Source organism: Myotis davidii, unplaced genomic scaffold (assembly GCF_000327345.1).
Source record: "Myotis davidii unplaced genomic scaffold, ASM32734v1 scaffold149, whole genome shotgun sequence".
In the NCBI taxonomy this organism is placed as follows: domain Eukaryota; kingdom Metazoa; phylum Chordata; class Mammalia; order Chiroptera; family Vespertilionidae; genus Myotis; species Myotis davidii.
This window is the reverse complement of record NW_006352194.1, coordinates 3125576-3148765: the sequence shown is the minus strand read 5'-3', so window position 1 is coordinate 3148765 and position 23190 is coordinate 3125576. Positions and strand designations below refer to the sequence as shown.

The 23190-nt window shown below is 52.6% G+C and overlaps 1 protein-coding gene across 1 annotated transcript in view; it reads left to right on the top strand.

Moving 5' to 3' along the window:
• The window catches only part of GRHL3 (grainyhead like transcription factor 3), a 38695-nt gene that overhangs the window by 6824 nt on the left and 8681 nt on the right, over positions 1 to 23190 (top strand). Inside the window, exons 2-12 of the mRNA XM_006777543.2 lie at positions 10100 to 10286; positions 12782 to 12843; positions 13617 to 13962; positions 14177 to 14250; positions 14700 to 14853; positions 15072 to 15183; positions 16525 to 16619; positions 18900 to 19058; positions 19731 to 19809; positions 19937 to 20070; positions 22082 to 22116. Of these exons, the coding sequence (XP_006777606.1) occupies positions 10100 to 10286; positions 12782 to 12843; positions 13617 to 13962; positions 14177 to 14250; positions 14700 to 14853; positions 15072 to 15183; positions 16525 to 16619; positions 18900 to 19058; positions 19731 to 19809; positions 19937 to 20070; positions 22082 to 22116 (1437 nt within the window). The remainder of the gene's footprint in view (positions 1 to 10099; positions 10287 to 12781; positions 12844 to 13616; positions 13963 to 14176; positions 14251 to 14699; positions 14854 to 15071; positions 15184 to 16524; positions 16620 to 18899; positions 19059 to 19730; positions 19810 to 19936; positions 20071 to 22081; positions 22117 to 23190) is intronic.

The window sequence follows — 23190 nt, the reverse complement described above, 5'->3', positions numbered from 1 at the left end:
GGTAGGGTTCAGGGCATCAAGTGCTTGGTTTGCAGGTTTCGAGTGGCTGCCGCTGGTGCCTCTTTCCCCTAAAAAGTGCCGAGTGAAGGACTGATCCTGGAGTCCATCCTGAGGCCCATAGAAAGCAGGATTTGCATATGACTCCAAATTCTGTCACTTACCAACTGCAGGGTCCTGGTGAATCTCTCCTTACTGACCCTCAGTGTCCACCTCTGTCCCGTAGGGGCGATACACACCTACCTGGCGGGGGGACAGTGGGCTCCGTGCGTGGGCCACTCGGTCCAGAGTAGGAGCTCCATGAACGCGAGCCTGATTGCTGGGCCTCTGGTGGAAGGCCCGCTGCCAAGGCCGGATCTTGACGTGCATGGAGGCCGGGCCAGCGCGGTGAGAACCCAGCTGCAGGCAGCTGGCGGGTGGAGCGCGGGGACTTTCATGTGGCCGGGCCCAGCCCACTGGGGAGCGTGGGCCAGCGTCCAGCCCTGCGCCTGCGCCAGCACTGCCGCCAGCCCGTGGCCTTTGGCAGCCCGGGGGCTAGAGCGGGACGCAAGGGATGTTGGGGCAGCGGGGAGCACCGGAAGTCGCTGCCGGAAGTCTTCCCCTGGTGGCGGGCGCCTGCGCATTGGCCGCCGTCGGGGCTACAGACCTGGCAGCCATCGCCTGGGCCTTAGCCAGGGTGCCCCCCGGGACCCTTGGAGCTCTGTGTGTAGAGGTGCCGAGGGCATACTGTGTACCGGGCGCCCCTGTGCTATTTCATCTCGCCCCTCAAGGAAATGAGAGTTCTGAGCGGAAGTGATGAGCACATAGTAGGTCCACCCAATGGAGAGGGAAGTGAGCGAGGCCCACCCGCATTCCCCTCTACAACTTCGCCAGGTCCACAGCCCGGGCCCCAGCGGCAACTGGAGTCTTCTCCTTCCCCAAAGCCACGGAGAGCCGCGACCCAGGGTGGGGAGGGGCCCAGAGCCTCCCAGTCTGCGGCCTCGGGCCTCGGCGAGACTCCATCTGATTTCCAGGAGCGCTGTCTCCAGACGGCCTGGAGCACTGAAAGAGTTAACCAGGAACGCCTCCCCGCTGTGGTTTTGTGGTCGAAACCATGATTGCCAGGAGCAAATTTTTGTCGTGCACAAGGTGTGTTATTAAAAGTCGGAGTTACGCTGGTGGTGAATGAAAAGTTAAAAGCCCTCATTAAGCCCGGGCTGTAAAACAGGCGGCCTGGGCGGAGAGGCTGAGACAACCCTAACGGCGCTGGCGACCCCGGGCACACGCCGGAGGCTTCTGCCCCTCCCAGTGAGGGCCCCCGTCGGGTGCCTGGAGCCAACAGGGTCCCCGGGATCCACACCGAGGAGAAGGAGGGGGAGGAAGGGCCGCAGGGCTGAAGCCCAATTAGCATAGTCGGAGCTCTACCTGGTGAAAACAAAAATAACAGTCATCTATTTATTGAGCGTGGAATCCACTGCAGACACAGTGTCCAGTGCTTGATAATGCATTCTTTCCTTTAACTCTCCCAATAATCCAACGAGGGATGGGGAGTGTAAGTGCAATTTTGCAAAGAAGGAGATTGAGGCTTGCCTCCAGCTTGCCCAGGATTTCACGGAACAGCTGGGATCTTAACCCAGGCGCCATAAGGATGCTGCACACCAATATACCTCCCTGCTTGGAACTGCAGAGGAACTGAAAAAAGGAGATGTGCCACACTGTTAACAGTGATGATCTCTGAGTGGAGGAATACAGGTGAATTCTCGTATCTACTTCCAATTGTTCCCATGTGTTATGCATTGTGTTTTACAAACCTACGTTACTTTTGAAATGGGAAGGGGGAGGAGAGGAAGTAATTTTTAAAAGAGAAAATTATTGGTTTACCTAAAAACAGTATTCTTAAAGTGTCCCCGGGATCTGGACCATGATCATCATCATCATCATCATCATCATCGTTCCCTGGGAACTTGTTAGAAATGCAAATTATCAGCCCCACCCCAGACCAACTGAATCAGAACCTGGGGGGAGGGGGCAGCGGCAGAGGTAGGACTCAGCAGTGTGTGTTTTAACAGGCCCTCCAGGTGATTCTGATGCATGTTCAAGTTGAAGAACCATTGGCCTAGAAGTCCTGGCAGAGAATTGGGAGGCAGAATACTCCCAGATCCACCGCTGACCTGCAGCGTAGTTGCTGAGTCAGCAGGCGGAGAACTTTGCTGGTGTTTGAGCCCCGCTCTGCCCTTACAGACTGGGTGACATTTGGACGAGCTCCTTCGCCTCTAGAAGTGTCAGTTTCTGCATTTATAAAGTGACAGTAATAACACCCACCTCCCATGGGCATGTATGAGAAGGAAAGGCACAGGGCCTGACCCTATTAAATAACTTGGCTCCTTTCCCTCCCCTTCTCTTCCCTCTCCTTTCTGGAATTCGGCTTTCTGGTTTGTAAAAGGGAACAAATAATCTTGGCTGGCTGCCTCCCTCTCTCTATTCCTTTGCCTCTTCAAAGGGTCAGAGCAAATGATCTAGTGAAGGTTCTGAAGGACAATTATCTCACCAATATTTGGTGTCTTTTCACTGCACTTGCTAGGAGGTCAGCAAGAACTGGGAACTTTTGAGGGCAGAGACTGTGGTGTTTACCTTTTGTGTCCCAGTACCCAGCACAGGGCCTGTTACAGTGACTGTTTGTAGAATGAATCAGTGAGTGAATGAATGAATGAAAAGATGTGGCAGCCTGGGTTTAGAGGTAGATTTTAACTGCTTTCACAACTTTATTGAACAATAGGGAAAAAAATAGGAAAATTAGACAGGAAGCCACGCGGAGAATAGAGCACAAAAGAAAAATTCCCACAGAAGAATTTTTCAAAGGGAAAGTGAGTTTCTGGTATAATTAGAAAATGGCATATAATTAATCTACATGCAGCTGGAAGCGTTGGCTGGAGCCTGACCGCCCTCAACTTGCCCACCTTGATCCAGATGATGAAGCTGGCAGTGTTTGTCCCTCTTATCTGGGCATCTCCTAGCACCAGGTCTTCTTCTACCACTAGGAAGAGATGATCCCATTCATAGGTGGGAGAAAGTGAGACTGTGGGTTGCCATGCAATATGCTGGGGGCTACCCCACTAAGTATTAGTAATAATAATAATAGTTCACATTACTATGTGCTGGCACTATGCTGATTACTCTACCTGCATTATCTCACTGCATTTTCCAACAGTGACACCTCACAGAGTTGTTGTCAAGATTAAATAAAACAATGACTAGAAATTGTTGTGTCAGCACCTGGCCCTTGGTAAGCCCTCAATGAACAGTAGCTATCATAATAATTCTATGAGGTTAGTACTCTCATCTTCCTCCATTTGACAGGTTCAAAAAACCCCCGAGGCACAGAGAGGTCCAGTTGCACCAAGTCACACAGCTAGTAAGTAGCAGAGCTGGAACCCAGGACTGTGTAGCTCTGGGGCCCGCCCCATAACATGAATTGATATCATCTCATTGAAACTAGAATCACTGTGGAGTCCTGTCTTATGCTCTGCCATTTCCTCACTGAAGCCCCCACAGGAGCCCCCAGCATGTGACAAGGCACATCTCACAACCTGTGCATCCAGAAACCAGATGGGCCACTGGCAAGCATGAGAACCCTGGAGCACTCCTGTCCTGCCCAGGAACACCTTGCATGGGGTTGACTGAAAAATGATTCCTCCGTGAGCAGTTGTGCCAGGGCCTCCCTGTGGGTAATTAGCGAGTGTGATTGATCACTGCTGATGAGACTGGGTGGCTCACAACAGGGTTTGGCAAGTCATTGGGTGTATCTGGGTGTCAACACCCAGCTCAGGTGGCCCATGGAACTCTTCCTCCTCAGGTTGGAGGGCGGTGGGGTCCAACTTGCTAGATTTGTCCTGTGCCAGCATCTCCTTGGGTGGGGCTTGAGGCCACCCCCTTGGTAGTGAGTTTTCTTCCCCCTTCTGAAAAATTGAGTAAGAGTCCTTATTTTTCCATCTCTGAATCACTGAGATGCCTTTGAGATAGCGCAGTGACTGAGCTAAGTACTGGATAGGAAACTAGGAGACTTGAGTCCCAATCCTGTTATATCCTTAGGCAAGTCACACCTTCTCTCTGGAATGAGATTTCTAAGGTCTCTTTGCACCTTAAATTGCTAGGATTCTAACAAAAGGGGGAAAAAGCCAAAAGGCTTCAACTAATGGCTGAGATACATTGACTTAGCCGAACTGGGAGTTTGAAGTGGCTCAGCCAGAAAGCAATGGGAATTTAGAATCCAAAGGGACTTGTTGGGATGAAGCCCCACTTGACCACTGTAGGTTCCCTCTGGTGCCTAGAATGATGCATTTTGGAGTTGGAGGCTCAGAATCTGACTGGGCATGGTGTAGCCAGTACCTCACCCCTCCCATGCTGTGGGTAGAGTGGATTTCTGGGGAGTGGTCCTATCCACATCAGAGCCCGTGCTTGTGCCGTTTGCAATTCTCACAAGCGAGGGCTGAGAGGCCTCAGGAAGTGAGGCTTATCAGGGATATGCCCAAGCTCCAGTCTCTTGATTTTGTATCCAACTCTCTCTCAGAAGAGAAGCCAGACCAGGGACACTCTGAGGAAACAGCCTTGTGAAGGTCCTTGATGCTGGAAGCCAGAGACTTGTGCTCTATGCTTGATGCCATGAGATACCAGCTGGGTGGCCTTAGACAAGCCAGTGGCCTCTGTGTGGCTCAGTTTTTCGTTGCTATCAAATGGGGATAGTCATACCTTCCCTCCTTATCTATAGGGGTGTTGCAGGATCAGAGGTGATGACAAATGTATGAGAAACATGTTGAAGAATATAACACACTATGCAAATGTGAGGGATTATCAAATCTCGGACTCGAGTTTCCTCCTCCGTGGGCTGGCCTTCCTTGGAACAAGGAAACGTATGCAAAGGACCTGGCTCACACCTGACACATAGTAGGGGAAGAGCTTTGGGAGCTGTCCTGGCTTATGCCTTTGATCTTGCCTTTCCTCTCACCTGGGAGGTCTCAAGTCTGCCCCATTCACCTCCATGCTCACTCTTCTCCTCTAGCCTTTTTCTCAACCAACATCCAGTCACTCCCCAGAGTTCAGGGAGTCAGACACGCCCCTGCCTCTTTCCTTCATAGCTTTCCTCACCTATCTGATTTTAGCTGTTTGTTTGTTTTGTGGTCATGTCTGTCTTGCTGCCGCTAAAATGCAACCTCTTCAAAAGCAGGGATGACCTTATTGTCTTGCTTAGGGCAAGACCTAGAACATAGTAGTAACTTAGTGAATTTTTGGGAAAGTGAGGGATGGATGATGGATGGTTAGATAAATAGATGCCTCCCAGAATTTTGTATTTTCCCCCTCTCTTTACATCCCTTCTTGGAAACTAGTGGTTTGATGGAAAGGTGTCTAGTGTTGAGTCAGTTCCCAGGCCAGATCCCAGGAGGCTTGGCTTTGTAACTCACTGGCCGGTCCCCTGGAACAGGTCACCTGTTGTCTATTTCCTGGTCTATAAAATAGAGATAATAACACATCGTGCACGTTGAGAGGCTCCACGAGATAATGAATGTGAAAGTCAAGGCAAGGGTTATTACATGTCTCTTTTGTTTTTCACACAGAACCTGGTTCACAGGAGGCTTGAGGAGGATGTTAATTTAAGAACCTCAGGCGGAGTCTCCCCTTTCCTCTCATTTGGGGGTTCTGAAATGATGATGGTCCTGATGATGATGGTGGTGACATAGCTATTATTTACTGAGCGATTATTCTCTGGCAGGCTCTAGGCTAAGCACATTTCTTATGTTAATGCATTTAATTCTCCTAACAACCCATGAGATTAGCCCCTCTCTAAAGTAGCCAGCCCTGGTGACTCCATCACTGACTGTGTTCTAATTTTCTTCACAGCACTTATCACTGACTAAAATTAACTTATTTACCTACTTGTTATGGACTGTCTTCCCAATTAGACTGTAAGTTTCGTGGGAGCAGAGCCTTATCTGTCTTGCTCTTGGCTGATTCCCAGTGCCTAGAAGAGTCCCTGACTGGCACACAGAAGGCATTCAATAGACCCACTTAACAGATGGGTCTGTCAGGCTATGGCTCTAGTGCCACTTCCCTCCATGGTGCTATGGGTTCTTCTGCGCTGTGCCCTGGTGGAGATCTGACAAGAAGGTTGCCCAGGGTCAAGTCCTCTCCCTATCCCCTCCACCCCACCCCCAGTTTACCTTCTGATAGTTGAGGAGTTCTGCCTTGGACAGGGACACCAACAGAGAGTTTGTGGAGGTTTGAGGAAGGTGACCACATATGATAGGAGTCACCTGGTTTCCTCTCTTTGTTCTGGCTCTGTCACCCATGAGTAGGGCTCACTCCTTGGAACCCTTTTCATGGCTCTTACCCATTGGGCCCTCAACCCTTAATTCCAACCTTTAAGAGAATAGGATATTGGATTTCAGCATTTGGCACATAAGGTAATGTTAACCTTATCCATAGCCAGAACTTTCTAGAAGCCAGTGATTAGTCTTGGAACATAAAGTTGATTGGTAGCATGAGCAGGCATTGGGACCCAGACACTACGGCTCCTGGCTCCTGGCCAGAAACTCTTCCAGTCATCTCACTTTCTCACTTAGTCCCTCCAGCTTTCTTTGGGTGGGAAATCCCTTTTTGTCTTGCATTAGAGGATTGTTTCGGTATATTCCAGAGGAGTTGAATTTCCTTGATGGGAAAGGCATCTAGAAAGGAGACTAGTTTGGGATAAGAGCTGCATCTTAAAGTCCAACAGGTTCAGGTTCAAGTTAGCTTCCATCACTTACTAGCTGAGTGACCTTGAGCAGGTAATATCACCTATTTGGGTCTCTATTTCCCTAATAGCTATCTCTCAGGACTATTGTGCAGAGTAGAAGAGATGCGCAGAAAAACAGTTGGCACACTGTCTGTATATGGTAAATGCTTAAGGCATGGCAGCTGCTATGTGTCAAGGAATCTACCAGGTGGATTGGTGACCCTTGTAGACCGGAGAAACCTTGCCAGGTGACCAACAAACATTGTCTGTTTTTTTTATTTCTGATATGACTTCTAAAATTTAATTTTTAAATAGGATAAGATAACTGATAGCTCATCAAAGCTGATAATGATCATTCCACTAGAGTCAACAAATTGGGGCTCTAGGCCCAGCTCTGCCACTGACTTACAGGGTGGCCAAGTCTTGTACCACTTTGCAACACCTTGATGTCTGGCTCCAAGCTGAGCCCAGAGCACAATTATGGCTCAAATGTATTAAGAACCTGTTATGTGCCAGAAAAAGTTCTGAGCATTTTTCACATGGCAGTGCACTCAATCCTCATAATTCTACATGGCGCGTGCTTTTATTAGACTCATTTTACACACAAGGAGCAGCACTGGGGTCCCAACTGACCAAGAGGGTGGGCTCTACAAGGCCTTTCCCCGTTTCTCCCATATCCCCTTTGATTTGGGAGTTCCCTTTAGCCTGGGGCTGGGAGAGGAGGTGGCAGCCATCCTGGGCTTGCTCTATAAGTTCCTCTAACCCAGGGGTCCTCAAACTACGGCCTGCAGGCCACATGCAAATACAAATATTGTATTTGTTCCCGTTTTGTGTTTTTTTTAACTTCAGAATAAGATATGTGCAGTGTGCATAGGAATTTGTTCATAGTTTTTTTTTTAAACTATAGTCCGTCCCTCCAATGGTCTGAGGGACAGTGAACTGGCCCCCTGTTTAAAAAGTTTGAGGACCCCTGCTCTAACCCCGGGCCCAGGAGGCAGCTAGGAGGGGCCTCTTCTCAACTCCCCCCTCTGAGGCCCTTGATTTATAGCAGCAGAAACTCGAGGTGTGCCTCCCTCTCCGCACCCCTGGAGCAGGAAGGTTTCTGTCATTTCTCTTTTTTGTGTGACAGCTCCCCCTCCCTCCCTGCCTCTCAAAGCCCAAGGCCCCACGCCCTGGGGCCCAGTGGGATGGGAGACACTGTGCCCTGGATGAAACCTGTGAGAGAGCTGCTGCTGCCCACGGCCTGCCTGGGTGTGGCCTGACTGCTGCTCCCACTCTGTTTCTAAGAATGTAGGCCTGAGTTGCAGGGCAGCAGGAAGGCACTTCCTGTGACAGGATTTGCCCACCTACCCTCCTCCACAGCGCCTGATATTCCACCACTAAAGTGGTTTCCTGATGTGGTAAGATTGCCCTCTTGCATTACGGTAAAGCAGCGTGGCTTATGGAAAGTATGTGGCTTCGGTACTAGACAAGCCTGGGATTAAATCCAGGTCGTGCCATGGACTAGCGGAGTGATCTTGGGCATTTCCTTATCCTTTCCAAGTCTCTGGTTCCTTCATCTATAAAATGAAGCAAATGGTCCTTGTAATGTTCTTGTAAGGAACAGCGTTAATGAATGGAGAGCGTTTATATATATTCAGTAAATAGCGGCTGACATTGTTCCCATGAGTGAGTCTGTCAGGCTCACCCAGAAGGGGGGGCACTGGGGACTACTTCATCTCTGGGGCTCTTCTTCCTGGCCTGGCTGTCCCCCTCTTCCCACCACTGTCCTGTACATACTCTTTGCTCTAAAACAAACACAAAGAGAACTTGCCCACCTCCATGCCTTCACTCACAAATAAGAGCATGTTCCCTATCAGTGATTCTCAAAGTATGGCTCCCACACTACCAGCATCAGCCTTCAGAAACCTTGTTCGAAAAGCAAACTCTCAGCCACCCCAGACCTACTGAATCAGAAACTCTTAAGTGTGGGACCCAGAAATCTGTGGGTGGTTTTTTTGGTTGTTAATCTTCACCCAAAGATATTGTTCCATTGACTGTTTTCTTAGAGGGAGTGGAAGGGATGGGGAGATACAGAGAGAAACACCGATGAGAGACACATTGATTGGTTGCCTCCCACACATGCCTTGACCGGGGCCAGGAATTGAGCCTGCAACTGAGGTATGTGTACATACCCTTGATGGAATTGAACCCGGGACCCTTCTGCCGACACTCTATCCACTGAGCCAAATTGGCTAGGGCGTAGAAATCGTAGAAATCTGTGTTTTAACAAGCCTACTAGGTCATCATGATGCAGCTAAAGTTGGAGACCACTATTCTGAATTACAGCATCATCCTGCTAAAGCTGACTCCCCTCGGGCCAGGAGCTCGGGGAACTCCCTTAACTTCTCTGAGCTTCAGTTTCCTCACCTATCAAATAAGAATCATCATAGTAGCTGCTTAACAGGGTTGTTGTGGGAACTAAATGAGAGGATCCATGGAAAGTGTGTAGCTCAGTGCCTAAAACATGGCCAATGCTCAAAAAAGATTACGTATTATTTTGTCATCATCATCATTATTCTGTCTATCCCTCTTTTCCTCCCCCTACATTTCTGAGTGATATAATCCCCAGTGCTGGGTGTCTGTCCCCAACTAAAATGTCTGCCTGCTTTAAAGAGCCTTTTCTGATCTCTTTCCGTCCAGCCCATGTGGTTTGACTCTTGGGCCACATGCCTTGAATTTGTCCACGTTCTTAGCACAGTGCCCAGACTCTGCTTGCCTTGGTGTGCCAAGCAGTATTCCACTCCAGTTCCTGGCATCTGAGCATCTGCTTGGACAACCTACAATACGTGTTGGTCTGAAATGCCATTTCCCAAGACCAGACTCCTCCTATGGGCTTCCTCGCTCTGATTCTGTCTCTCTCCATGACGAGGAATGGTCTTCTGCCTTCCGTACCTATGGTTTTGAAGAGAATTTCTTTAGAAGAACTCTTGCTGAGTTATCTGGAAATGTTATTCTTTGCAGCTTGACATTGTTAGTTCCCATCTTTGTGACACTGATTCTCCTTGAATAAATATCTACTATGGAAGCATTTATTGAATCTGCTCTGAAGGCTTGCAAGGTTGGAGTTACGGTCTTCATGTTGTAGATGAGGGAACTGAGGCCCGAGGTCTGCAACTTCTGCATGGAAACAGTTGGTATTGACCCAAAGCATCTAGCTCTGGAGTTCATCCTCCTGCCGCCAAACTGCCTAAGGTGGTAGAAGAAGGAGTTTCAAATTTTCAAGGCTGATTACTGTTCTTTGAATGCCTGAGGCTGACCCTTCATAGACCGTCCTCTGGGATAGCCTTCATTTGACCCTCCTGACTTGCCTTCCAGTTTCAGGTCTGTGCGGCTGCTAAAGAACGACCCAGTCAACTTCCAGAAGTTCTCCTACACTAATGAAGACGAGGCCTGGAAGACCTACCTGGAAAACCCCTTGACGGCTGCCACCAAGGCCATGATGAGAGTCAATGGGGATGATGACAGTGTTGCGGCCCTGAGCTTCCTCTATGATTACTACATGGTATGTGAGCCACCTGGGCCTGCCTCGCTCTGACTGACTGTGCAGCTCCACTCTCGGGCCTCATGGCTCAACAGCCTATGGCCACTCACAGCCCATCACCATGTTCGTTCTCACCTGTCAGCCTCTGTACATGCTGTTCCCTCTCTCTGGCACCCTCCCCTTCCCCCTGGCTAAACCCTCCTCTCCGCTCTGGGTGTCAGCTTCAAAGTCACCTCATTCATTCATTGAAATGGGGGGAGTCTTTCTTGGGTCTCCCATTCTGAGCCTTCTCTGGGCACCTTTAGCAACTATTGTCATCATCCTTGACTCTGGCTTCAGCAACTTGCTATTTATGCATTTATTTCTTCATCTCCCCCATCAGACTGAGCTCTTGGAGGTCAGGAGCTATGTTGTGATCATTACTGAATCCCCAGTGCTCCATACTGCCTACCACACAGTATTCAATACATATTGATTGAATGGTTCAAGGCCTCAGCCATACTCCATCACAGCAACACCCCCCCCCCACCCCAACCTGCCTCTTCTTTCTGCCCCTGACCCTTAGGTTGTCCCAGTTGTCCTGTCAGTCTCACCTGCCTATTTGAACCCTACCACCTAGAACATGCCTTGTGCTCTTGAACCCATCCCCTTGCTTCAGGGCCCTTCCCAAGACCCACCTTCTCTTGGAAGCCATCCTGCTACATCACCTCCCTCTCTCCTGTCTTACTGTCCCTTCATACCCTTGCCATTGTATGCACTGTAATGCCTTCTGACAGACTGTCTTTTATTATGCTCTAATAGTTTCCAGGGCCTTGGCCTGGACTCTTGGAAACTCTCAGTTACTGAGAACAGGAAGTAGTCCCTCCCAATTCTGATAAGTGGGCTCGAACCAGTTAGCCATCACAGATATATGAAATATATGACATCACCCCCACCCCCAGTCCACCGCCTGTTCCAGACATTGCTGGAGGATTACAGTCTGCATTCTCACTGAGGGTGCATGAGGCCACAGAATCTTTTTGTCTGAATTGTCACATGACAGCGAACTTTCTTCCTATTCCTGGGCTGGGCGATCGCTCTGTGAAACTTTCCCAAATTTGAGGATGGGAGGCACAAAAAGCTAATTGTTGAGATAACTGGCTCTGAATTAGAAGACTTAAAGCCATCTTATAAATAAGTCCTCAAAGTCACTGTATGTATCTACCGTGCAGTATCTACCTACCGCACCGCAAGAAGGAAGGCCCGTTGTAAAGTTAGACGTCAAGGGGAGAAATGGCCCCAGATATGAGAAGGCTCCAGATGATCTCTCTGACTTTGGTTCTCATCCTGGAGGGGGTGGTTACCCTACCTTACCTTCTCCCCAGCAGACCAATAGCATCCTGATAGCATTTAGCCCAGGCTGAAGGAAGAGAAATTTGAATTGGCCGCCTCAGCTTCGGGACATAATAGGAGCCAAAATTCTAGGTCTGGGTTTAAATACCAGCCTGGTATTTACAGCTTAAGGTTAAACCATAAAATAAAATCCAGCTCCACCTCCCCTGGTTAATAGGCCATTTCCAGGGCCAGAATGGTGGGGATAGGCTCTGAAGGGACACGTGGAGTGGTATATTGAAATATAGTGTCCTGTGAGACATGACCTTCCCCCGTTCCAGAGCATGCTAGATTCGGAGCAACCCATGGATAGTCTCATAGTGTGGGAAGAGCACCGAGTTGGGAATTTGAGATCTAGTTCTGCCACAAACTGGCAACGTGGCTTTGAGCCATGTGGTCCACTTACCGTTTCTTACTGGTTGCCAGGCACTGTGCCAGGTGCCTTCCCTCATCCCCTCCATGGGGTGTGATTAAGAGTCCAGGCGTCGGAGTAACTAGCCTGGGTTGGAGACCTGGCTGCTTTATTAGCCTTAGGGAGAAGTGACCTGGATGCTCTGGGATACAACAATACTATAATTATCATCGTGAAAGGTGACATTTATGTCGCACTCTCCATGTGCGAGGTGCTGTTCTAAGCACTCACACCAACCTCAGGCTGGCAGTACTGTGGTTATCCCTGTTTTTCAAAGGACGGTGAGTTACACAGAGGTTAAGGGACTTTCCCAGGTCACACAGCCAGCATGTGGCAGATCTAGGAATCGAACCTGAGAAATCTGGATTCGGGGTCCATGTAGGTGGTATCATTCCCCATTTGACGTATGAAGAAACTGAGTCTCAGAAAGGTCCCTCATTTATCCAAAGCACAAAGTGCTTTAAGGTGGTAAAGCCGGGACTTACGCCACGCCGACCTGACTCCAACATTCCGCGATTTCTAATTGCTAATCTTGGGGTATTTCTCCCACTCTCTATCTTGGGCTCAGACTAAATGACGGTTAGAGCTCCTGCCAACTCGAAGTCCTGGCAGTGTCTTCCCAGTGACCAAGGTTGCTCCCCTGCCTGACCAAGTGCACAGGAGCGGCCGAGGCTCCTAATAACTGGATCTTGCCCAGGAGCCAGGCATAAACCCTTCCTTCCTCTCCTCTCAGGGTCCCAAGGAGAAGCGGATCCTGTCCTCCACCACCGGGAGCCGGAACGACCAAGGAAAGAGGTGAGGCTCACCCCCGCCACCACCTCTGCCTCTCCACCCTTCCCACCTCTGCCTCCATCTCTGGCGCTGGAAGCACGTGCGCTCTCTCTCTCTCCAGGTGTCCTTTCCTGCCAGTGTACAGGTCTTCTGCTGGGAAACTTGGGTTCTTCTCTGCCTTCCAGAAAATCCCAGCTGCTGAGGCACCGGTGGCTGGCACAGGGTCCCTCCCCTGCTAGGAACAGTGGGTTTTGGTGCATGGGGACTTTTCTCAAAATGAACTTTAAAAAAATATTAGCTTTTCTGATTATAAAAGTAATACCTACTTGCTGTAAAACATTTAACCTCTATAGAAATGTAAAAAGCACAAAGTAAAAGATTCCTGTAATCCCACTCCTCTGCCTCCCTTCAAGTCTGTGGTCTAGCCTTCCAGACCCTTTTCTGAACATAAATGAACTGCACTCATAGATGCGCACTCCCGCGCACACCCATGAGATGACAGGAGCAGTGTTTTAGAGTGGGGACATTTAACTCTGGCTAAGAAATAAATGAACGTGCAGCTTCTAAGTTACCAAACACTGTAATGGATAAAGCAACCTGAGCTTGCACTTGGTCCCAGGGTAGATCCCCTCCTCCCGGCTCATCCCTTAACACATTGGCCTACTCCATGTCTTGTTTCATGCGAGGGCCTAAGCATTAAGTGGATTAAAGAAGGCCGGTGTGCCAGTGTGAGGGTCACTCTCTAATCCCACGCCTCGGAGAGAAGAGGCACACTCAGCCCTCCTCTCTCTCCCCAGGTACTACCATGGCATGGACTATGAGATGGACCTCACCCCCCTTGAAAGTCCCACGCACCTCATGAAGTTCCTGACAGAGAACGTGTCTGGAACCCCAGAATACCCAGATGTGCTCAAGAAGAATAACCTGATGAGCTTGGAGGTGGCCATGCCCTCCCCGGGCAAGGCAGCTGCCCTCCCCGCAGGCCCCAGCAAGCTGGAAGCTGGTTCTGTGGACAGCTACCTGCTGCCCACCAGTGATGTGTATGACAATGGCTCCCTCAACTCCTTGTTTGACAGCATTCATGGGGTGCCACCTGCACAGCGCTGGCAGCCAGACAGTACCTTCAAGGATGACCCGCAGGAGGTGAGGGCCATCCCCGTACCCCTCACACTCTCTCCGGAAATAGGCAGCGGGTGCAGGAGAGAAGACAGTGAGGAGGTCAGAGCTCTGGACATGGGTTTGCCGGGACCTGTTGTCCAGGCTGTGCCCTGCACACCTGCACAGCTACATGCAGCGGCCTAGGCTGAGGCCCCGCAGCCCAAACATGCACATTCATTCCCTTTGTGTTTCTCTGCAGTCGCTGCTCTTCCCAGATATCCTGAAAACGTCCCCGGAACCCCCGTGTCCAGAGGACTACCCTAGCCCCAAGAGGTAATTCAGTCCCTGTGGATCCTCGGTCACCTGCTCAGGGGGCAGGGCGCTGCAGACAGAGCCTCACTGCCCTGTGAGCAGTAGATGAAAATTGGGGAGTGACGCTATAGGAAAGAAAAGACCTAAGAGAATGGTTTCTGCATCCCTTTCCCGGGCTCAGGGCTCAGCGCCCTGTCAGAAAACCAGGGCTCTGTTGCCCCTCGTGTCCCCTGTGGCTTTATCACTCCTCAGAGGTCTCTCTGGTTTCCACTATTTAGTATTCAGCAGGGCTGGGGCTCAACAAAGCCATTACATAGGACCCCAAAAACTGTGGAGACTGAGGCCCAAGCGGGTGCCGATTCACCAACTTGCGCAGCAAGTCCGCAGCCAAGCTCAGGCCTCCTCCCACTGCCCGGGGAGCCCTTCTGCCTGGGAGCCCAGCCTCACTGTCGTCTCCCTCCTCCTCACAGTGACTTTGAGTACACCCTGGGCTCCCCCAAAGCCATCCACATCAAGTCAGGCGAGTCGCCCATGGCCTACCTCAACAAGGGCCAGTTCTACCCCATCACCCTGCGGACCCCCGCCGGCGGCAAAGGCCTTGCCTTGTCCTCCAACAAAGTCAAGGTGCGTTGGCCCTGAAGCATTGTGGGAAGGGGTGGGATGGTCGGGTCAGCCCTGCCTGCCAGGGGCCCAGGGAAAGGGTGCTGCTGGGTAACTGCCCATTGCCATGGAGTGGGGGAAACTAAGGCCACAGGACGGGGCCATGGAGCCAGGCTCAGAGAAGACCCACACAGCGGGGGCCTTCTCCAAGGCTGGGATCACAGCGACCACTGTGCTTGCAGAGTGTGGTGATGGTTGTCTTTGACAACGAGAAGGTCCCGGTAGAGCAGCTGCGGTTCTGGAAGCACTGGCATTCCCGACAACCCACAGCCAAGCAGCGGGTCATCGACGTGGGTGAGAGCCGTCCCCAGCCCCCTCCCAGTCTGTCTCTTGCTCTCGCTCTCTCTCTCACGCACACGCACACACACACACACACACACACACACACACACACACCCCTACCTAATCAGACCTTTCTTGCTGTGTCCTTTTCCCCAGCCCCCTCTGACCTCTGAAGGACTTAGTTGCAACCCCAGCTGCCTACCTACCCCCCGCCCCCAAGTCAAAATCTGTGGAGTTTGCAGGGATTTGCCTCTGTTGTCTGGAAGCAGTGGCCTCTTTTCTGTGTTGCTTTGGGATAAACAGGGCCTTGGGGATTCCAGCTGTTTCAGATAAATGGGCCCCTGGGATGCGGGCGGCTTGTCTCCATCAGGGGCCTCAGAGGACAGATAACAGTGTAGGCTGCTGGTGGTTTGGAAGGCTCCAGGCCCAGCTGGCCAGTTCTGCTTTGGGAGCTGGGATGCAGGCTTTGCCAGAGGTAGGGGGCTGGAGGCAGGCCCTGTCCCAGGCCCCAAGTTGGTGGGAGACACAGGCCATGCTCGGGTCTCCAGGTTCTGGCTCCATCACTCTTCCTGGTGTGTGGCCTGTGTTACTCCTCCTTCCGGGCTTCATTTCTTCACCTGTCGAATGGAACAAGGCTGGCTGCCCTGCGGCCACAGTGCTGTTTCTGCCTGGAACACGGCATACTGGGGACCATGAAACAACAGAGACGGCTCAGTGACTTCCTGAGAGGCCAGAGAGCAGAGTGGTAGGAGCCTGGGTTCAGGAGCCAGACAAAGCCGAGCTCTACTCCTTGCTCTGCCTTTTATTCCTGTGTGACCCTGGGCAAGTGACTAAACGTCTCTGAGCTTCATTTTCCTCACGTGAAAGCTGACTATTCATAGTGCCACTGTTTGTGAGGATTAACTAAGGCCTTGCCATATTGTACGTGTTCCTAAATGATACTCCCATTTGTTCACTATTAGTTCAATAGTTCAGTGTTAGTAGTACTGGTACCACTGCTATTACTACCACTATTACTACGAGTGTTATTACTGCTTTATCTGGGAGATCTCCTGAATCATAATCTCAACGAAAGTATAATCTTTACCCCAAAACAATGAAGGCCTTGGCCTCGTTGGCAAAGTTAGGGATTCGCTCCAGGGTTCGGGCAAATCTGCTACCCAGGCTGGACCTCAGTTTCCCCATCTGTAACCCAAGGCACAGTGACCAGTTTCCTCTCTGCACTGAAACATGGTTCTCGGGGGAGAGGATGCAGGTCCTTGCCAAGAATGGGGCCCAGCCCCTCAGTGCCTCCTCCCCGTGGTGTCCCCAGACCCCTGCCCTCCTGACTCTTCTGGTTTCCTGTGGTTGCAGCTGACTGCAAAGAGAACTTCAACACCGTGCAGCACATTGAGGAGGTGGCCTACAACGCACTGTCCTTCGTGTGGAATGTCAACGAGGAGGCCAAGGTCAGTGCTGGAGCACGGCCAGGTCAGGGCCCGCCGCCCCAAGTCCCCGTCCTGGGGACAGGGCCCGCCTGTCCCTGGGACTGTGGCAGCTGCTCCTCTGAGGGCCTCAGGGGAGGAGGCAGGATGGAGAGCGGTGGAGAAGCACAGGCTGTGAAGCCAGAAAGGCCGGGCCCGCATCCCAGCCCTGTGAGCTGAGACCAGTGTTGTGGCTTTAAAATTGGGATGTAATCGTAGCACCAGCTGTACGGCTGATGTGAGGACCACATGAGATAAGTGAAAGGTAGCGCACAGCCTGGCACGTAAGTGGTGGCTGTTGTCATTAATCCAGTCCACCCATTTACCAGATAGGAAAGCTGAGTCTTGTGCGAGGTCACAAACCTGCTGACGCCAGGTTTCCTGACTGGCAGTGTAGCATTGTGGGAGAAATGCTCTGGAGTCCGGTGGACGAGGGCTGAAATCCCAGTTGCCTCCTTTCCGGAGCCGTAGGAAGGAACAGTAATCGGCCTCTGGGGCTGTGGCGAAGATTCCACGAGATCCTGCATGTCTGAGAGACGGGCACAGTGCCAAACCCACCAGGGGGGCCTGAGAATTGGAGCCTCTGGTGATTTTTTTATTTTTATTTTTTTGTCCCAGCAATTAAGCTATTTCATGCTTACGGCCAGCCTGGAGTGCTGCTGGGCCTCCGTGTCTTGGTTTTCTGTGGGCAGAGCTGGCATGGTGGAAAGGCCAGCAGTCTGAGGGCCAGGGGCTGGGTGACCTTGCCTCTGTCCCCCTCCCTGGCCCAAGCTCAGCCCACAAGAGCAGGGTTGGGTTCAGTTCATGGCAAGGACATTTCTGGCCTTGGACAGGCTGGGAGCTAATCCCTGTCTCCCCGCCTGTCCAGGGGGGCCTGAGAAAATGGAGTGAGGGGCTCTGAAAACACAAAGGGAGGCCCAAAGGCAGGGATTATTATTATTCAAACAGGTGCCAGGGGCAGGAGGGGGGGTGGGGCCTCCAGTGCAGAGAGGTGGGGACAGAGTTTCGTGGGAAGGGAGAGGTGGGTTTCGGTTGGGATTTTCTCACAGCTTCTTAAGCCCCCAGGCGTGGGTCTTTCTCAGGTGTGAGCTGGGTGGGGGCTACATTAGGGCTGAGCTGGCTGAGGGGGAGGTATGTCTGGCATGTGCCCAGGGCCCCCTGTGGCCTGGAAGGAAGGGGGTCTGCTCAGGCACCACCCCCACCCCTGCTGTGCAGGTCAGGGTCATTTCCAAGGGAGTGGGGTCTGGCCCTGGCACCCCGTGGAGGAGTGAGCTGCCCTCAGTAGGGCCTAGGCTTTGAGTGAGACTCCAGCTGACCCCCTAGCAACAGCTACACATATCCAGCAGCCACTACATGCCAAGGCCGCTAGTGACCCAGAGCCCAGCAGCTGGGAGACAGCTCCGTGTGCTTAAAGCGCTGTCCACGGGGTAGTGCATGGCAGAGCCCAGCTTCCCACCCCAGATGTGGGTGGCCCCATGTCCAGGCTCATTCCACTCTGCCACCCTGCCTGACTCCCTGCTCAGGGCCTCCATTTCCTCAGCTGGGAATGGGGGTGACTGGTCTGGTGTTGGCTGGAGCTGGTGTTTGGGGTGCAGAGGGGCAGTGTCTCACTCTCTGTGGCCCAGGCCCAGCAGGACGGTGGTCTGAAGCTGGGGGCCTGGAAGTGGGAATTTGGCCCTTCTCCACCTCCTCGCTCCAAGTTGTAGAAAAATGAGGCTCTTGATTTTAAGCCCCTAAGGCAGTGGTTCTCAACCTTCTGGCCCTTTAAATACAGTTCCTCATGTTGTGACCCAACCATAAAATTATTTTCATTGCTACTTCATAACTGTAATGTTGCTACTGTTATGAATCGTAATGTAAACATCTGATATGCAAGATGGTCTTAGGCGACCCCTGTGAAAGGGTCGTTCGACTGCCGAAGGGGTTGCGACCCACAGGTTGAGAACCGCTGCCCTAAGGGATCATTAATCTCCCTCTCAGGGCCTTGATCCTTTGGGCTGCCCGTGTCAGTCTAGTGCATTGTCCACTAGTAAAGACTTGGACTCAAACCCCGGCTCCCCAAACCTCCCTGTGTCACCCTGGGACAGCTGTCCCACTCTCTGAGCACCAGCTTCCCTTTTTGTAGAAGAGAGGTGATATTTGCTTCCGGAGCGTGTGAAATCAGGGCTCAGCAGGCACCCAGGGGGCTCAATAAAGGGGATTGGTGGGACAGCGGAGCTGGGGACCTGGGCAGGCTGTTTACTCAGCTCCCCCGTCTGTCCCCAGGTGTTCATCGGCGTCAACTGCCTCAGCACAGACTTCTCGTCGCAGAAGGGGGTAAAGGGTGTCCCCCTGAACCTGCAGATTGACACCTATGACTGTGGCTCCACCACCGAGCGCCTGGTGCACCGCGCTGTCTGCCAGATCAAGATCTTCTGTGACAAGGTGACAGGAGCGGACAGACCCTCTGCTGGGCCCAGGGAGGGAGCAGGGCAGCCCCTCCCTGCACCCTTACCAGCCACTCTGGGCGTGTCTGTCTCTCTCTCTGACTTGCTCTCTGAATTTCTCTCTCTGTCTCTGTGCTTGTCATTGTCTGTCCTGGCCTCTGTATGTATATCTTCCCCTGTCTCTGCATTCCTATCGCACCTATTTTATTTTATTTTATTTATTATTTTTATTGACATCAGAGAGGAAGGAAAAGGGAGAGAGAGATAGAAACATCAATGATGAGAGAGAATCGCTGATCGGCTGCCTCCTGCACACCCCACACTCGGATTGAGCCCGCAATCCAGGCATGTGCCCCGACTGGGAATTGAATGGTGACCTCCTGGCTCACAGGTCGAAGCTCAACTACTGAGCCTTGCCTGCCGGGCCCTATCTCATCTCTTTCCGAAGATCTCTTTCCGGATCTCTAGAAAAGTCTCTTTCACATTTCTCGCGCTCTCTCTCTGCCCCCTCCCCCCCTCCCCAGGCCTCTCCCTCCTTCTCTCTGTACTTTCCTATTTCCTGGTCTCACACGGGGAAGAAAGCAGCATCAGAAGGCTGGCCATATTCAAGATGCAAAGCAGCCAGCCCCTCCCAAGACACTTAGTGACCCCTTCCCATTCCCCCTCACAGGGAGCCGAGAGGAAGATGCGGGATGATGAGCGGAAGCAGTTCCGGAGGAAAGTCAAGTGCCCCGACTCCAGCAACAATGGTCAGTGGAGATCAGTCAGGGACTGGGCTGGGCTGTGTTGGGGTGAAGGGGTCAAGGAGACCAGAGGGCAGAGGTTGGGGCACGGAGGGAGGGACCTCAGGTCACCATGCCTCCCTTTCCCCACCAGGCATCAAGGGCTGTCTGCTGTCCGGCTTCAGGGGCAATGAGATCACCTACCTGCGGCCTGAAGCTGACCTGGAAACCCCGCCCGTGCTGTTCATTCCCAACGTGCACTTCTCCGGCCTGCAGCGTCCTGGCGGGGTAAGGGCCATGGGCTGAGAGAGGGTCTTGGCTCCTTAGCACGGACCAGTGGGGAGCAACCTACCACTCAGCCAGTCCAGGTCCATTTAGATGTTTATGGGTCCTCATATTTTTTACATCAAAACGAAAAAACCTTCATTGAATCCCAGGAAAATTTTTAAAATGTGTATATACGATCACATAACTTCAGTGACCTTTTCTACTCAAGAGAAGAATGTTAATGAGGAAATGGACTTTATAGCCATCAGAGTGTTTATGCTCGGAGCACACACAGAGGAGGTTTCTAATATCTGAGCCCCAGACTTGATGGTAGCCTCCTCAAAGCAAGTGGGTCTACTCATCTCAGAGACGCTGTGAGGGCACGCTGTGAGCAGGCTCCTGCTTCCCCCATCACCTCCTCTGACCCCCACCGCATCCCTGTGAAGCGGATTATACCATTCACCCCTGATTTGTGGGGAGGAAACTGAGGCACAGAGTCCTCCCAGAATTACACAGGAGTGGCCGAGCCCGAGCCAGGCAGCCTGCCTTCAGGAACGGTGGCCTTGTCCACTGGCTTCACCACCTCTCAAGGCGGAGGCAGTTAGGAGCACCTTGGACGAGCCAGGCGTGCTGGGCCCAGCCCTTGGCCGCACCGTCTCGCTTCCCCTCTCAGCCGTCCTTTGAGGCAGAGACTGGTTATCCCATTTCCAGACAAGGCCCACAGCAAGGCAGCAGCAGAGCCTGTCGGCTAAACACTGGGACAGGTTCCTTCCTTTGAGGTCATAGCTCCCACTGCGTAGGTGGGAATGTGTGCAGAAACAGCCTCTGGTTTTCCGGATCTCTAGAAGAGCTGGCAGAGCAGCCAGCCCTGGTGCCGTCCTTGGACTCATTTAAATCCTCTTCTGTGTCCGCCTCTTCCCTTCACCGCCCCAGAATCGGTGCTGTGCCTCCAGCACAGGCAGCTGCATGAACTCACTCTTTTCCCCAACTAGCCAAGTAGGAAGATGACTGACCACTGGAGATTAAGACCCCCGTGGCCAGGTTACAACTAATCTGTGGGGAAAGACGCAGGGACCAGTCTTTGCACAGGTAGCCTGAGAGGGGCACCCAGGAAGCAGGAAGAGTGGAGAACTGGAGTCTGGAGCCTGAGTCCGGACTGCCTCCTGCTGGGTGTTACCCAGGGCTGTCTGCCCTCTCTGGGCCACGGTGTTAAACAGCCTCTGGTGTACAAGGTAGACCATGGAGCTGGCAGAGCAGCCAGCCCTGGTGCCGTCCTTGGACTCATTTAAATCCTCTTCTGTGTCCGCCTCTTCTTCTTCCCCCGCCTCTTCCCTTCACCGCCCCAGAATCGGTGCTGTGCCTCCAGCACAGGCAGCTGCATGAACTCACTCTTTTCCCCAACTAGCCAAGTAGGAAGATGACTGACCACTGGAGATTAAGACCCCCGTGGCCAGGTTACAGCTAATCTGTGGGGAAAGACGGAGGGACCAGTCTTTGCACAGGTAGCCTGAAAGGGGCACCCAGGAAGCAGGAAGAGTAGAGAACTGGAGTCTGGAGCCTGAGTCCGGACTGCCTCCTGCTGGGTGTTACCCAGGGCTGTCTGCCCTCTCTGGGCCACGGTGTTTCCTCCTGGGACTGGCGATGACTGCACCAGGCAGCAGTGCCAGGCCCACAGGAGGGGCAAAGGGCGTGCTCCCTCCTCCCGCCTCTGCCTCAGCTCCCACACTAGTCACCTGCTGCAGGACAGCCTGGGCGTGCTGGGCTCAGGTGGGACTCCCTGATCCTGCCAGCACTCTCTCGCACCTCCTGTGTCAGAGTCCCTGACTCATCCCACGTGGGTGAGATGCTTCCTTTCAAGTCCAGATCTCAGCTCACGAAAGGGCTGTGATCTGAGCAGAAGGGGCTGGAGAGGCACCGAGACTGCATCTCCCTCTCCCCCAGCCAAAGGCTGTCCCCCCAGAAAGCCTCCAGCAGCTGGGGGCTCCGCTCAGCTTTTGCATATGATGGAAAATGTCTTTTCTCTTTATTGCAGGCAGTGCCCTCGGCAGGACAGGGCGGCTCCAACAGGTACGGAGACCAGCAGCCCAGGGCCTCCCCTCCCTACCTGACCCCCTTCACTGCTCTCCCTGCCCCCACCTGCCTCCCAAGCTAAGGGCTGGGCCCAGAGGAAGCAGCCGTGGGACTCTGCCCCAACCTCCAAGCTCCTAGCTTCATGCTCCTTTCTCACTGAAACTGCCTGGGTTTTTATGGGTTCGTTTTATGTGAAAAGCTGGCGAATCTCTGGCGAGACATCTGCTTGTTAAAAGGGAAAGAAAAAGCCTCAGAGATGGGGTCAGGTTTGGAGAGTGAGGAGGGGAAGCTGTGGTGGAGGACTGAGGGGCCCAGAGCCTCCTCCCCTTGGCCCTTCTGTCTAGGAAGGGCCGCCACCCTCTGTCTGTCAGCCGCCGTCCCTCCCCTCCCCTCGCCTCCCCTCAGCCTGGAAATCTGTCAGATGAGAAGCTGACCTGGGGATGAGGCTGCTGGGAGCGGGCGGAGCGTCAGTGCATCTTGTGAAGGGGAAGCATTTACAAGAGGGACTTTTCAGAAGGTGCTTAGACACCAAATTATGTCATTTATCCCCTCACAACAGCCCCAGGGAGGCAGGCAGGCAGGGAACCCCCCTTCCTACTTATGAAGGAGGAGACCGAGGCTCAGGAAGGGAAGTGACGTGTCCAAGGTCACAGAGCTGTTAAGTAGCAGAGACAGGCTGGAGCCTTAGTCTCACTCCAGATCCCACAACCCTTCCTCCTCCCACCGACTCACATCCAACCTGACCTTTAAAATATAATGTTGGTAATAAAACAACAGTCCCCGTTTATTGAGGCGCCAGCGGGGTCGCACACAGTGAGACAGCAGCGTGCATCCTGTCCTCCAGCCTCACAGCCTCACGGACAGTGCTCGTTTACTGTCATCCCATTTCACAGACGGGAGCCCGGGAGGCTGGCTCACCCCCAGTCACCCAACTCGGGAGCAGCAGGGCTGGGACTTGAATCCAGGCAGTGCAGCTCCAGCCCCAGAACATGCTGCCCTAACCCTGCTCCCCCGCTTTGCTGCCTTTGTGGGGTCTCCTTCCCCTCAGGCCTTGCGGGATCAGCGGGGTCC